This window comes from Macaca nemestrina, chromosome 12 (assembly GCF_043159975.1).
Source record: "Macaca nemestrina isolate mMacNem1 chromosome 12, mMacNem.hap1, whole genome shotgun sequence".
Taxonomy (NCBI): Eukaryota; Metazoa; Chordata; class Mammalia; order Primates; family Cercopithecidae; genus Macaca; species Macaca nemestrina.
This window is the reverse complement of record NC_092136.1, coordinates 33,823,648-33,839,667: the sequence shown is the minus strand read 5'-3', so window position 1 is coordinate 33,839,667 and position 16,020 is coordinate 33,823,648. Positions and strand designations below refer to the sequence as shown.

Genomic DNA, 16,020 nt, shown 5'->3' with positions numbered 1-16,020 from the left:
AAACAATTTTTATGGACCATTGAGGATGATAACATAGGGTGTCTTAGGTGGTTGTCTATCATAAGTCTAACACAATCATTTAAAATATTGAACCAACTGCCTACATAGTGCGATCATATTTTAGGTCCTTAGAGTCAGGAAGTTTTTTTCTAATACGCTTATTCTAAAATCCTTTTTTTTGTAATTTCATTCTTATAGTCTTATCCAGGCCATTATATCCCTTCAGTTGTATTGAATCATAGAGCAACAATGTTATCTTCTCTCCTTTTAATTTTTTTTTAATGGAATCTCACTCCGTCACCCAGGCTGGAGTACAGTGATGCAATCTCAGCTCCCTGCAACCTCCGCCTCCCAGGTTCAAGCAATTCTCCTGCCTTCAGCCTCCCAAATAGCTGGGAATAGAGGTGCACACCACCACACCTGACTAATGTTTGTATTTTTAGTAGAGACAGGGTTTCACTATGTTGGCCAGACTGGTCTCAAATTCTTGACGTTAGGTGATCTGCCCTCCTCAGCCTCCCAATGTGCTGGGATTACAGGTGTGAACCACAGCGCCTGGCCTCTCCTTTTAATTTTAAAATGAAAAAAACTGGCTGGATGCAGTGTCTAACACCTGTAAGCCAAATACTTTGGGAGGCGGAGGCAGGAGGATTGCTTAGTCCAGGAGTTCAAGGTCAGCCTAGGCAACATAGCAAGACCCTGTCTCTGCAAAAAAAAATAAAAGAAAAATTAGCTAGATCTGGTGGCACATGCCCCTAGTCCCAGCTACTCTGGAGGCGGTAGTGGGAAGATCACTTGAGCCCAGGAGTTCGAGACTACCCTGAGCTATAGTAAGGCCACTGCACTCTGGGTAACAGAGAAAGACACTATCTCAAAAAAAAAGAAAAGAAAGAAAGAGAAAATGAAGTCCTAAGTAATGTGTGTGTCTTGTCCGGAATCATCCATCTACTTAGTTACACAGTCCTGACTATAATTCTCTCTTATTCATTTACTAGCTTATGTTCCTTTAGACTTTTGTCTTCTAACATTTCAATGTTTTATTCATTTTTCTTACTTTCCATGATCAATAAATTCTGCTTGAAAAAGGAACACACAAATTCAGTTTCATTTGTAATATCAGGGAAATAGATATATTGTGTTGGACAATAACTAGTTGGTTAACAAATTTTATCAGGGTATTTTATAGCAATAGCAAGTGATACATTTTAGGAATTTGTTTCATCAGGAATCATATATAAAGCAGCACGCGTTCCAAATTATGTTAAAGCCATGAAAAGTTAGAGCCATCTTCCTTTTCCCATCAATTCTAATAATGAATTTTCAATTATTTGCACATGCCAGGTTTTGTTAACGCGTTCTTCCTTTGATCAGAAATTTTGCTGAATTTTTAAGGAAAGTATTTACAAAACATTTACTTAGTTAGAATAACCCAAACAATAGAATTTATTATAAACACATCTGTTGTTAAACGTTTATTCACAGTGATTTATTCACAGTTTCATTAATCGTTTTTAAATGTTCTTTTCCCAAGAAATATAGTCACTTATTGTGACCTTAATGTCGGTAGGCTCAAGTTCTAAATGTTCACCTGTTAAATTTTATGAAAAGTGTTGAACTTAAATTATTATTTTAAGAGCAGCTTCAAGAAGAAAAACCAGAGGCAAATGTAAAATATAAAACCAAAAAGTCATGTATCTTTAAAGTTTTTTTCAAAGAAAAGATCAGGCAGTAGGTAGGATAAAATTAAATGAGAAATATTGTACAATTTATAGTTTACTGAAAGACAGAATTTTCTAATACTGACAAGGGGTTTGCAAGCATTCTAGTTAATATTTCATTATTATCTGTTTTATTAAATATTTTAAGTGCATTAAGTATAATTCTTAGAGTTGTGGCTGTTAAAATTTAGATACAATTTAAAGCTTAAGGTGTATGATACTGTTCAGATTTTTCAAAAGTTAAAAAAATGTTATTTTTTATAATCTTGTGATCAAAACAGTTTCATTTATATTGCTTAATGTACTAATAGTACATAAAAATTTTTAACACATCTATTGACATTATCTCCCTGATGTTATAAATAAAGATAAGAACTGACAGATAAAAGTAGTATTCTATTGATTAACAAAACTTTATATGTTTGCTTTTTTCCCACTTTCTTTTAGAAAAAACAAAGAAACGTTTTAAGAATAGGAATTCAGAATCTTGGCTCACCTTTATGGGGAGATGATATTTGCTGTGCAGAAAATGTTAGCAACAGTCACAGCCTTACCAAGTTCCTCTATGTTCTCCGTGGTCTTCTGAGAACCTCTCTTTCAGCCTGCATCATCACAATGCCAACACATCTGATCCAGGTAAGAACTTTCCAGAACTATTTTTTCATAACTCATGGTGATATAGTATGACATCGTGGTTTTAATTTGCATTTCCATGATAACTCATGATGTTGACCATCTTTTCATGTGCTTTCTGGCCATTTGCATATCTTCTGTTGTCTGTCTTTTGTCCATTTTTTATTGATAGTCTCATTATCAATTTGTAAAGTTCCTTGATATTTTAGCTACAACTTGGTAATAATTTTCCTCCTATCTATCTATGACTTGCTTTTTCTATTTTCTTAACAATGTCTTTTGAAGAGCTAAAGTTTTCAGTATTGATGAAGTTCAATTTATAAATTTTTTAGTGGTTAGTGGTTTACCTCCCTCACACCTCCAATCTTTACAGTCTTTGCCCTCTCCAACGTCTTTTTCTTATGTTTTCTTCTAAACATTTTATAGTTTTTTCTTTTACTAATGAATCAATGTATTTCCATTTGAATTTTTTCCAGTTTTAGTTCATGTTCTGAAACAGCTTTTTGTTTCTTTCTTTAATTAATATTTTATGTAAAGTATATGTTAATATCAGTATCGTTTACTTAAGTACATACTGTCTGCCTCAGGCATGTGATTTCATATGATCTTATATATCTACTACATTGTAGTCTCCATAGATGGAGGGCCAGATATTTATACGTTTCTTTATAGGCTTTATGGTAATAACATAATATTAAACGTGGTTTTAAAATTCTTAACACAGTACCTAGGCTTTTTCTAGATAATCAGTAAATGTTAATTAAATGAATTTTGAATCTTTATTATAAAGTTACATAATCTTGGTGTCTCTGTTCCAATATACCTAGACCCTACCTGCAAATAGCAAATGTATTAAAATGACATTTAGTTACATTCATTATATACAGCATATATAGCAAATATGACTGAAAAGTGTGACAAATGAAAAGTGAATTTAGCTAGATGCAGTGCCTCACACCTATAATCCCAGCACTTTGGGAGGCTGAGGCAGAAGGATCACTTGAGGCAAGAAGTTCAGCCTGTGTAACAGCAAGTCCCCATTTCTACAAAAAATTAAATTAAATTTTAAAAGCAGTGAATTTGGTCTACTTGGCCAGTAGAATTTATTTATTTATAATGGTCAGCAGAGGATAACTCAGTTTTCCTTGAAGGACTTTTTATACATTGTGTCTGGACCTAAATTATTATCATTAGCTTAAAATTGCAGACATATCATAAGGAAACTCCTTTCTCTAATCATGCTAGACATTGTACACATACTTGTATTGCTTCCGTTGTTAATAAGTTATCATAAAGTTAGTACTCAAATAATAGTTTGGTTAGACATGGTGAGCTTTTTATGATAAATAAACATGAAACAGACTTATCAGATACTGATGAAAATACTACTACTTATACTACTACTACTATGCTATTACTACAACTATTTATTAGCCATGTGCTACATCCCAAGCACTTTACAAGCATTAGGTCCTTGAATCTTCAGTGCTACCCTGTGAAACAGGTTGTTTTACCTCTGTTTCCATAGGGTCACCCAGTTAATAAGTAGCAGGCCAGTGTCCTTACCTGACTTCAAACCTTATCATCCTCAGCATTAGATTATATGGCTTCACTAATCATCACAGAAACCCTGCAAGATAGCTGTGATTTCAATTGCAAAGGCAACTAAACTAATGTTAAATGATTATCCAATATCCCATATCTGTTGTACATTTTAAGCTGGTATTCAAGCTCAGATCTGGTTAACTCAAAAATTTAAACTCCTTCCCCTCTGTCACACTGTATCCTATGTGTCCTGAATTATTAACTACCTTTGATGACACTAAGTTTCTATTAGGAAAAAAAAGTTATTGGCTAATATTGTAATTATTCTACATTTTTAAAAGAAAATTATTAGTGTCAAATATTTGATAAATTAGTACATATAAAAGATTAAACAAAGAGTTCCATTCTAGACAAGAGAGAAAAAGATAAATATGCTTCCTTTTGCATAATTGCAAAGCAAAGAAAAACAATTATGAAAAAAATATGTGTATATATGTAACTTTAAATTTTATTCCAATGGGGCCTCTGTGAGAAAACGGAAAGAAGGAAAAGGAAAACACTTTTTTAAAGCCATTTTGTTGGTGATCATCTTTATCACTTAAGGAAGAGATTCCCATTGTGGATGTCTGTGACAGTGAATCCTGTACCCTCATTTAAGGGAACAGCAGCTACTATCAGATGACCTCAAGTCAGCCTATCTAGACCACTGATTAAATAATGAGTGAATGATGTAGTGATCTCGATGTTTGAACCTGAAACAATATTTTAACTTTGATACTTTACAGATATATTTAAGCCCCTGTATAACTGGAAGATAGATTAAATTTATGCTTCTTAACATAGCAGTAAAGAGACTCCTTTGAAATAGACATAGCAAAATATAGGGTCAGATTTTGGTAATGAGTATAAAGTTATATAGTGTGACAAAGAATTAAGACATATTCCTCAAAACAGAGAATGTCTTTTTTTTAAAAAAAACTGCACAGCCTTCTAAAATTTTCCCAATTTTCAATCTCTCATTCCTAGACAGTTTTTGCAAAGTTATCATATAGTAGTCTTCTAGCCCTAATACCAATTGAGTTATAAAAAACAAATAAATTTTCCCTTGCTCTTTGAACATGATATCTGACCATATATTTGTTTTTATATGAAAATGTTTAGGAGAAAATATAAAACATATACTTCTTCCAACCCATCATTATATAAATAGGTAAAACTTTTAATAACTTTTAAAGTCTGTCAAGGAAAATCAGTCTTTGGCTAAGGAAAGAGAATAAGAATTGCAAGCAGTATGCTTGGAAAGGTAATCAAAGATGTATGAATACATATAACCAGGGCACTGTGAGTTTATTTAATAAAAAGTTACATGGTGATTACTATGGGCCAGTTGCAGTCCAAAATGCTTTTCAAATCTTAACTCATTTAATTCTCATAATAACCCCATATGGTTGGTACTGTCATTATCTTTTCCCAAGATCACACAGCTAATGAGTGGCAGAATTTAGACTTAAGTAGTCTACCTCCTATTACCATAATCTTAACCACTGTGCTATGCTAATTGTTCCACAGAGATACTAGAGTCGAAATTTAGAAACAAACTGTGCACAAAGTAGCATTCAATGATAGAAAGAGCCTGAGATCTTAGAGGCAGATAGATCCAACTAGTTTCATAGTCTTAGTCAAGTCTTAATTTTTTCAGCCTCAGCTTCACCTGTGAAAATGGAGCAAAAAGTATCCAGTTAAGAGGATTAGTAATAACATGTACTTAAACAGTGCTGGCACATAGTAGGCATTCAATATATGTTAGCAGTTGTCATCTTCACTATTATTACTTAAACAGATCTCCAAAATTGAGGATTTGAACAGAGATAAGGCTACAAAAAATAAGGTATAAAAGTCTATCAAAGCAATAGAAATCTCCTGCCGCCTCTTTTTATGGAAGACACTGACAGGATCTTCTCACAGGTTAGGCCTGAGACAAACCAGGAGGCATAAATAAAGTCAGTTGGCCATCCAAATATTAGTAGCATCACTATCTTGAAACAAGACTCTTTAAACATCATACATCAGCTTCCTGTCCACTATGACCAGTGCCACCTCTGGAGATTGTAAGTTAGGGTTTAAATGGTGATTGAATAACTGTGGGTAATTTAACTTATACACTTATTTAACAATGCAGGCACTGTTCTAGGCACCTATAGGGATACAGTAGCTAACAAGACAAACAAGGTTTCTATTCTCATGGAACTTTTTCAACAATGTAAAAGATAGGATGGAACAGAAAAGTAGTATATGTGAGTTTATTGATACTTGAGCTTGGGTGTGGTAGTAGAGTGGTTTTGGGCAGAAGAAATGTGGTTGGATATCCTTGAAAATTTTATCATACATATAGTTGGCATGTATAGATAATAAAATTGTGGTACCTTTGAGTGCATTATATAAATTAACATTAGATTAAAGGTATTTTGTATAAAATATCCTTATTTCTTGAATTGTTAAACCAGCCAGTCGGTGTTCTTACTTTAGTTATTAGCATTCTGTCAGACTTGTATAGTAATGATTAGTTACCCTTTATTATACTTTTGGCATGCTTCCCATGTTTAATTTCATTGTAGGGAAGGAACACATAGTTAAGGAAATTGCAAAGAGAGGGAAAAGTTAAAATAGGGAAAATAATGACATAGATTCAAAACTGATTTTAACTTATTGTTATAATAAGACTTTTGCAAGTAGAATGAACAATAATTATTTTTTAATTTGCCTTTGAAATGTTTTATGTTCAGTCCCACAACTTTGAACTTGACATTTTTTATTTCCTTCAGGTTAAAGATTATTTTCTTTAATGCCACAGGAAAAAAAATGGCAAGCATACTTTGGAACAAGTATATAAAAATAAATTCTAAATATCTGTTAAGAAAACACTAAAATTGTTCAACAAATATATTATGAATATCTTAAGTGTATATATATGTATAATCTTACACAATTTTCCCTGTGAAGTAATATTATTACTCATACTGTCTCTTGCTAGAATATAGTTTTAGTGTCTGCCCAAAGACGTTGAACTAAAACTGTGTGTGAAAATGGCTAAGTTAAATACAGACTTTGTTACATGCTGAACTATGGAGTAAAGTGTCATTAGAAGGAGCAGAACTACGGACGGCTCCCCTATATTCCGGCATTACTCAGTTCCCAGATCCCTGCTGTGTAGTTGTTCCACTCGCCAAGAAGCCTGTTAAAGAGCCCCCAAGAGCATGTGTACAGCCCTCCATGTTAATAGTTAATTGGTGAGGATGGCAAGATGAGAGGACAGCCGAACATGTGGTCTCTCAGACTCAAGCAGTAGACAGACCTTTAGTTATAATAACAGCAGCTGCTCACATTCTCACAACTCAACTGTTCAAAACTCTGTTGTTGAGTGAAGGAGGTTGTGGTGGATTGAAAGAAAAAAAAAGAGAAAAGGTTACATCTAAGAAAAGGAACTAAAACACTATCTTTAAACTCTTCCCACATATTATTGTAATTGTGAGAATATTGCAACTTTTAAAAACTTTGGTGTAAATACCCATGTTAAAGGTTATTATATTTCAGCTACATTCAACATTCTGCTGCTTTGTCCCCCTTTTACTGTTAAAAACAGAATGTTTTTGTACCCTTTGAAACTTTTTAATGAGTTATCTTTTTCTTTTGCAAAGTGGTAGCTTTAAAGCAATTACAATAGGATACTGTTTGACTTCCATATCTAGCAAGATATGAAACAGTAATTTGTTGGTCTATAAATGGGAATTGGCTTACCACTAGCAAAATTTGTCATCCACCTCCAAATTATGCAAACATTTTGTGGCTTTTGAAAATAATTAATTTTATTTTCAATTCCCAGTAACAGTTGCATGCTTGAAGAAAATAGTGACCAATAACATTTATTCTTTTTGGAAATAGAAACTTAGTTTTGTGCCTTATAATGATTTTATTAATGAAGTGAAAAGAAAATAAATTTCCCCTAGTTTATGCATTTTTAAGTATAATCTGTGGCAAGTTGTTTTTGATTTGTATTTTTTAAGGCATTTTTACTTAAAATTGTCAGGAAATAAATATTGAAACACTTTAATTAAACTAGATTAAATTACAACACTTAAACATGTAAACACTTAAACTAATTAAAATTAGAAATGGAGAAAGTTATCTTATACTGTTCTCACAGCAATTTTCAAAAAGAAAATTTACTTATTATTGTTAGTCTTTATTCAAGCTGTCATAGTCTACACTTTTAAGGAATTTTTAAATATAAACAACAACTTGATAAACGTCTCCCGAAGTACAATAATGCAAGAATGAAAACTCCTTTGACATTCTGAATCATAGAATATGTCATTATGTTTTTTTATTGTATAATAATTTTAAGTATTGCCAGAGTTTAATGTACTTGTCTAGAGAACAGTAGTTGGCAAACTATTTAGCTTTACTTTATTCAATCAAATTTCAGATTTGAAACTACCCTATAGCATATTTTCATTTGTCATCATTGGCGCTTGGTGAATTAATAGCCTTATTCAATTTTTATCACATACCCAGTGTTTTGTAATAATTTGATCTGTAGAATTTTTTCCCAGCTATCTCGTTGAAGAAACTATTACTAGCATGTTAACTTATACCAAGGAAAATTCATTTCCTGATGAAAAGGAGGGAGAAAGGGCCTCGTTAAAATATGTCTGTTGAAAAATGAATGATATTTTATTTAGTGTATTATTTTAATTGATGTGTTTTCAAATTAATCTTCTATAACATTAATGTATTAGAGCTTTGAACCCACTGAAGTGAATGATACAGTATGTTTCTATATAGAGAAATTCAGAGCAAACCTTTTCACATCCATAAACTTTTTTGTTCATGCTGAGTATTTTAGCAGCTAAACTCTAAGTCAAGCAATGGACCGCTTTAGAACTAACCACTAATATGGGATTATGAAATGTGGACTCCAGTGGCCTTGTGAATTTGTCTCAGTGTGAAATCTTTTATTCTTAAAACAAGAACTAAGAATAATTGCATGGTGAAGAAAAATATACTTTTGTGAGTTTACAGCTATAAAATTTTGGAAAATATTTTTTATCTAATTGTTGATATGAACATAACACCACCTTCAGTCATATAACTTTATTTCAAATGATCTTTTTAAATGCACTTTATTAAGAAGAATATTTAAGGATGAAAATTACAGATTAATCTCTTGATCATAGCTACAATTACTAAAGGATAAAGCCAGATATTCAGAGTGTCATTTTTTTATGAATTCTTAATCAGGATATTCTCAACTGAGAATCTGCTTTTAATGTTTTCAGATCTTCTTAACTAGTCTGAAATTGATTATAAGAAATTTACATATTTAAGAGTTTTAAAAGAAGCAGTTTTTAAAATGAACTAAATTATAGTATACCCGTTTCAGTTTTATATCATATTTATCAAATTCCAGTGACTTTGTGTCAGTATAGTAAGTTGTAAACAGAATCTGTTTTTCTTTAAAATAACAAATAGTCTAACTGTATTTCAATCCTTCTACCATAGACTTTGAATTCTTATAGCTCCAGCTTTTTTTTTCTGTTTCAGACTACACATGCTGATAACTGGTTAATTTTTAAAATCACATCATAGCTTGTATGCATTATACATATATATTTAATTTACTTTTTTGGACAAGGATGATTGAAACTTTTTACACAAATAAACTCTAATACACAAACTCTAAATTGTCTATAAAGTTCTGCCTATATTGAGCATAGTAGTATATGTATAACTTTGTCTTCTTGTAAATATGCATATTGAATAAGAACAGGATATATTTTAAATTGTCAGTAGGGTTCATTTTCATCTTTAAAACAGAAGTACGATTCAGAAACCTTTCATTACACTTAATCTAACCAAAGCATGTTCAGTAAGCCATAAAAAAAAAAAATTGGTTTAAAATATTTTTGGTTTCTCTAAAATAACTTTGTGATGTTCTTGTTCATATTGTTGTTCATTCTGTAGTTCCTATAATGGTAGTAGTTATTAGCTAAAGGGCTATTTAGGGCCAAACTTTTCAAATGTATCAATGATATAAATAGTGAAATGTCTCATCACGGTATGGCGATTGAGTCATCTGTTTGGACATATGGAATCTTTGGCTACTGGACTGCATCGTCTTTATAATGCCCAGTGTCCAAGGATGGACACAACTGTTCTGGGAGCAGAAGGGGGAGTGGGGGGCCCTGTGTGTTCAAGCTACATGAATATGGTAGGAGAAAAAGAGGGAAAATGATCTTTTACATTATTTTTATCATAAACTATCTTCTATATCACTTTTTGTGTATATAAAACAAGTACAACTTTATTTAATTTTTCATTTATTTTACAAATAAAATTACTAAACTTTTTTTCTTTGGCATTGTAAGCTATCTGAAAAATACCTGTGAGAAAACATGAGTTTTGAGTTTTTCCTATTTATATACTTGGATGCATGCTTTCCCTTAAAGAAAGATTAACGTCATCAGAAATAACTGATACTTATTTCTTAATGTTGAGACCAAACATGCTTGTAAACAATTATAATTTAAAGCTGTTTAAGTACCAGGTGAGATATTATGTCCTAGTGTTATGTTTTAGCCCTTTGCTATTAATTACATTATTATTGCTATATGAAGAGTTCTTGCTTCTTTAATAATGTTTTCGCACCCTATGTAGTTAATCTTTAATGTTGGGAAGGACAGGAGAGAGATTAAATTAGCCTTGTAACCTCTTTTTCTTCCAGGCTGATGATAGAAAATAAAAGCTCTTAGCCACAAAATGTAACACTTAGAATTAATATTTAATTAGACTAGCAAATTGTACACTGTGGCTGAAAGCTTCCAAAGAGTTGTTAGTGCCACAATTGACCTACAGGTTTAATAATAACTCACTTCTAGAAGCAAGTGCCAGTTCAGCATAGTAGAGCCACTGTAAGAAAGTCCTGAGAGATTAAAATCAGCAAACCAAATGGCAGGCAAGGATTCCTGGGATGGAGCCTTCTGGAAAGCTGGGAGCTGGAATAGCTTTTAAGCCAGGATTCAGATGAGAACAGTGGGTGAAAAAGCTGATCCCTCCTGTTCTGGGAGCTTCTGGTTGTAGGCCAAAATCTTAGAACAGATTTTTACTAAATGTTTTTGCTGCAGCTATTAACTTACATTGAAAATCAAATATTGAATAATTTTTCTGTAAAATTTAGCAAATTTTTTGTGTAAACATTAGTTCTTAATTTCTTACATATTAGTACATAATATCTGTAAACTCAGATCATTAGATTATCAGATAGGTTTGGCGCTGTACATCTATGCTGTTTTGCTGTGACATGCTGTTTCCTTGTTCCCTGTATAGTTGATTTATATGGTTCATTTCTATATTATTTCATTACGGGCATTATGCAGAGCCTGAGAAAGAGATTGTGAAGTCTGTAGCCCAAGAATTTTTTTTCTTCAAGAAAGTATATATATCAATAAACATAATTCACAGGCATTCCTAATTTTTAAAGGCCTTATATTATAAAAATAATGCTATATTTTATGTTTATGGTGCACTTAAATTACAAGATAAATAATTCGACCTCCTGGTGAAACATTGGATCCTTATATTTTTGCAAAATTGATCTAGTGAAAATAAGACACCCTGAGTTTGAAAGTGTGCAGACTGAAAGGGGGGCACCTTACATAATTTATTGATAATATCTTAAATAATTAAAGAAAAGCTAGTCATTTGTTAAAAATTCAAGCAGGTGAGGACCTTGCCAGCAGAGGGAGTAGTCCTGTCTTCCGTCAGGTTCCCATCATTTTCCCACCTGCCTCAGCCTTTTTCCCAGCCAGTCTCCCATCTGGACCTGGCTCTGTCAACCTGCTCCTGATGACAGGCTATAATTTTGTATTCAATATGGGATTATTCTAAGCTGATTTTAAACTTTAGTATCTTTAACCTGCTACTGCATCACAAACATCATCTGGATGCTCTGTTTGATATTTGGATATTAGCAATTGTTTTTCCAGGTAGGGCGTGAGCTTTTGGACATCTGTGAATTGCATTTTAGGGTTTCAAGTATTAAAGTACTAAAAAAAGATTTCTGATTTAGGAAGTTTCCCATAAAACATTTTTAATCATGAAACACAAATTTTTCTGTGGGTAGATTTCTTAATATGAAACTAGACGTATAGTTAAGAAAAATGCCTATAATTAATTTTGAATATTATACTGTTATTCTGTCCAGCCTGTTCATTTCAGTATTTTGTTCATCCCATTTCTGAGACTTTTCAGAATATGTAAGTTTTTTTAATGTTTTATAGAATAACTTACTGAAAAAGAAACAAAATTAATATAAATAAATGTTCTGCAAAGTATGTTTATTTGAATATTTGAAGCCAGTGTAAATATATTATAAACAATATTTATGAAAGTAAAACGATGTGTTCTTTTAAAAGTCTCAATTATAAAGAACCACCATTTTCAAATCAAAATTTAGAATATTGAATATTTGACCATGTAGAAAGCACAGAGTTGTGGCTCTATTATCTATTCCTAGTAAATTTTGATATCTTAGCAATTTTTTTCACCATCGAGGTTAGGAGTATTTGCCACTAGCCCCTTCATGGATATGTTTTGAGCTTTAGGATAAAGAACCAAAATATGTTTGTTTTACAATTTTCCTATGTGAATATTACTATGTGATGCTAGGCAGAGAATGTTACATTTAGAATTTTTTTAATTTACAAAAGTTCCTCTGTATTCTAAAATTAACCTTTACTTTAAGTTCAGTGTTAAATCTGGAAAGATATAATCTAATACCTTCATCAGTTTATTACAAATATTCTAAATCTCATAATTATGAACAGAATTATTTTCCCACTATCAAATATTTTTAATAAAATGAAAATATAATCCACAGAAGCAAGTGACAATTCTGGAGGAAGTGGGGCAAGTTTGTAAAAAGTTATAAATGTAGTATAAATGATTTTATTATTTCATAGTCTTGATTTCTGTGGAATGGAAAACCTAATAAGCATGGAAAAATAAATGTCTCATTAAATATCCCCAGATTTATCCTTGGATCCAAGCTTATTTTTTGGATTATGTAACAAAGAAAGGTCTTAAGTTCTACTATATTCGTGTTCTATGCACGTCATTTTTCAGAAAATGTTGTTATAAATTGAGCTGTTGATTATGACATACTTGCTTTTATTGTGGGGATTCCCCTCCCCGCTCTCTCCCAACACACACCCACTACATCATGTATTATGGTCAAACATAAAGTAACTTAAATATTTCTCTAAGTCTTTAACATTAACTTAATAGTGCTTTCAGGCTATTATAGCCCCAAATCTGATATTTGTGCCGTACTCAAATGAGAGCTCTTCCTTTCATATTATTTTTGCTGTCTTTCTTAAATAGTATAGAGTAACTGAAGAACTTGCTCTTACTTGAGGTGTTGCATAAATGCTTTATGTTGATTGGTTTATTCCTTTCAAGCTTCTTGATAATTAAGTTATTGGTTAATCACTTCTTAATCCTCTTACTAAAATTTCTTCTGGAAATATATTTGTATTGGTACAAATTACATCTTTTATATTGTTGAGATAATTAGGTCTGGGAAAATAAAGAAATATTGAGGGTTTAAGGTATTCTGATTGTTACTTGGTAACTCTAAATAGGTATCTGAACTATTTTTATTAGAAAATTGTGGGAGCTTTAAATGGCAGTGATTAAATTTTTATCTCTTAACAAAATTCATAGTTTTGACTTTAAGAACTTTGAATTGAAAGGGAGCATTAAATTAATCTTCCTTAATTTAAAATCCATTTAACAGATTCGTTGTATCCTAATAAAAAATGTATTACCATTCTATAATGGCAAACAAGAAACATTTTATGAAACCAAACAGAAAACAGTCAAAACAAATGCTCTGAAGGTTTTTTTTGAAATTAAAATTGAAATACAAAGGTAGAAGACTGGACAATCTGATTTGCTTTGCTTATTTGCAACACCATTTGACGAATTTTAAATTTAAATGATTAATTAAATTATTTTGCAACAGAAAACTTTAAGAGCTCTTTATGTAACTTAATACAATGCTATTTGAGATTGCCAGCAAACTCTTAAAACTCCTGGACACTGGCTTTCCTCTCTTCTGGCTTCCCTCCTAGTCATGTCTTGGCTACTGTCCAGAGCTGACAACTTTCACCCAGGAGCACAGGGAGATTTGTCTAGGATAAGAAGGATTTTTGAGCCATCCTACATTTTCACATCCAGATGGGCAAGGAGGAGGGGGGCAATATCATTGTACATACTTGGGTGATGTCATTATACCATACATACACCATAAGCATTAATTTACCCAGATTGGTGAATTCTGAATGTCCTTACTGAAATGTTCCATATTGGAAACTGTATTGTAACAACTTCAAAATTAATGCAAAGATTATGTTCAAATTTAAGTAATTGATGTACGAATACCTCTACTTGTCCATTTCTATCTATTAATATACCGAAGACCAAAGGGGTTTTACATCTTGGCTAATAACATAAAAACACTTCGAATCTGTTAAGATGAGAATGTGGATGTTCCCAGATTCAAGGCCTGTCCTCAGATCATTATGCTAAAGCTTTCTGAACACTGCTGGTTATATTATGACAATTTATTATCCATAGTGTATTCCTGCTAAAGTGAATTATGATTATTATGTTTTTATGGGTTTTTTAAGCTGTTAATTTTAGATTCTTCTAAGTAAATTCACCTGCTTTTATCTAAAAGACTGTTTAGTATTAATATTATTATTTGAAAGACCTTTTGACAAGAATGGTTTTAAGGTAAGATTACATCAATAGATCATATTCGTTATGAAGCTTGGAGGTGCAGAAGTAATCTGTAACAATTTTTTTAACTTTTTAAAACACATGTAAGTTTATAAGCCCAAATGTCTTTTATGCTCCTACACATAACTAGGAGGTTGAATAAGTTTATAGTAAATATAAACATTTTCTCAGTCAGAACCTTAGATGTTATTCTTATATAATTTCCTTTGCTTTTTATTCTATAAGTGTTTTTCAGATATCCCCACAACTTTCACAATTAATCTGGTCTGCCACATTATGCAAACAATTTTGCAAAATAAACGTGCAGAAAGCAGTAAGATCACTGTGAAACTATATAACTAATTTTGTGGTAATAGTATGATTAGAAGTTATTCTTGTATTAATACTTTATGAAAGTTTTTTCAATAGACTTTAGTTTATGATTAATAACTATGATGCAAACCTGTGAAACTCAGAAATAAATGAAATACATGAATGAGTTTCTGGAAAATTTTGAAATCTAGGCTGTACATATTTTTTACTTAGAATTCACTAGTTTTCCCTTTTGAAGTGGATAACTGATTTTTTTAAGTCTCCCACAAACTACCTTTAAAAGACTTATGAAGTTGATAAACATAATAGGATATAAAATGGTTTATTAGTAAATGTTAAGATTAAATGAAAGAAGCAAATCCTCTTTGAAATAAGCAAATGTCAGGTTGACAATTTAAATACACAGTACCTTGCTTATGTACTCTCAGAATGGAAATTTATCTCATCTTTAAACCTTGTAATTTCTATTATTCATATAATTGAGAAAGTCCTAGTTTATATCACTTAAATCTTGAATAGATGAGTTCTAACAAAAATTAACTTGTATCATTTTAGATTCAGATATTTAGATACAAAGGCTTAGTCTTTTATTTATAGATAAAAGGAAATCTGACCTTTTGATTAAGAAATATTGTCAGTAGCCTTTATAAATGCCTGTTCATCTGAGGGTCCATGACAGGAGTACTCTTCCCAGTTGAGTTTATCCTAAAAATGAAATGATAAGAGCCTGCTGGTTATTATCCATGATTCTTCTTAATGGGGGAACCACATGGTTATTCTTCATCTCCCACTTGTTCTCACCCTTTACTATCAACCCAGCCACACCCCACCCCCACCCCAACATTGTTCAATACTCAGCACAATGAATCATTTTCAAGTTGACTCATTGTGAACTGTATCCCAGCTGTTGGAATGTCTGGCAGACATTTTTGTTTGGGTGAAGAATAACTGG

The 16,020-nt window shown here is 31.8% G+C and overlaps 1 protein-coding gene and 1 long non-coding RNA gene across 6 annotated transcripts in view; one reads left to right on the top strand and one right to left on the bottom strand.

Annotated features, from left to right (window-relative positions):
* The window catches only part of LOC105471492 (elongator acetyltransferase complex subunit 4), a 252,628-nt gene that overhangs the window by 108,398 nt on the left and 128,210 nt on the right, over positions 1-16,020 (top strand). For all 4 annotated transcript variants that reach the window (XR_003015872.2, XM_011723965.3, XM_011723966.3 and 1 more), the window contains exon 7: positions 2,166-2,354. Coding sequence is in view for 3 of the 4 variants with exons in the window: in XM_011723965.3 (XP_011722267.2) it covers positions 2,166-2,354 (189 nt within the window). In the remaining variant the exon portion in view is untranslated. The remainder of the gene's footprint in view (positions 1-2,165; positions 2,355-16,020) is intronic.
* LOC105471490 (uncharacterized) overlaps positions 1-16,020 on the bottom strand; it is a 169,546-nt gene that overhangs the window by 41,376 nt on the left and 112,150 nt on the right. The window contains exons 3-4 of one of the 2 annotated variants that reach the window (XR_011610718.1): positions 15,683-15,773; positions 2,309-5,607 (exon numbers count right to left, since the gene is read on the bottom strand). This is a non-coding gene — a long non-coding RNA (uncharacterized lncRNA). Of the gene's footprint in view, positions 1-2,308; positions 5,608-15,682; positions 15,774-16,020 lie in introns of those variants that run through there. The other variant, XR_003015873.2, reaches the window with a different exon arrangement.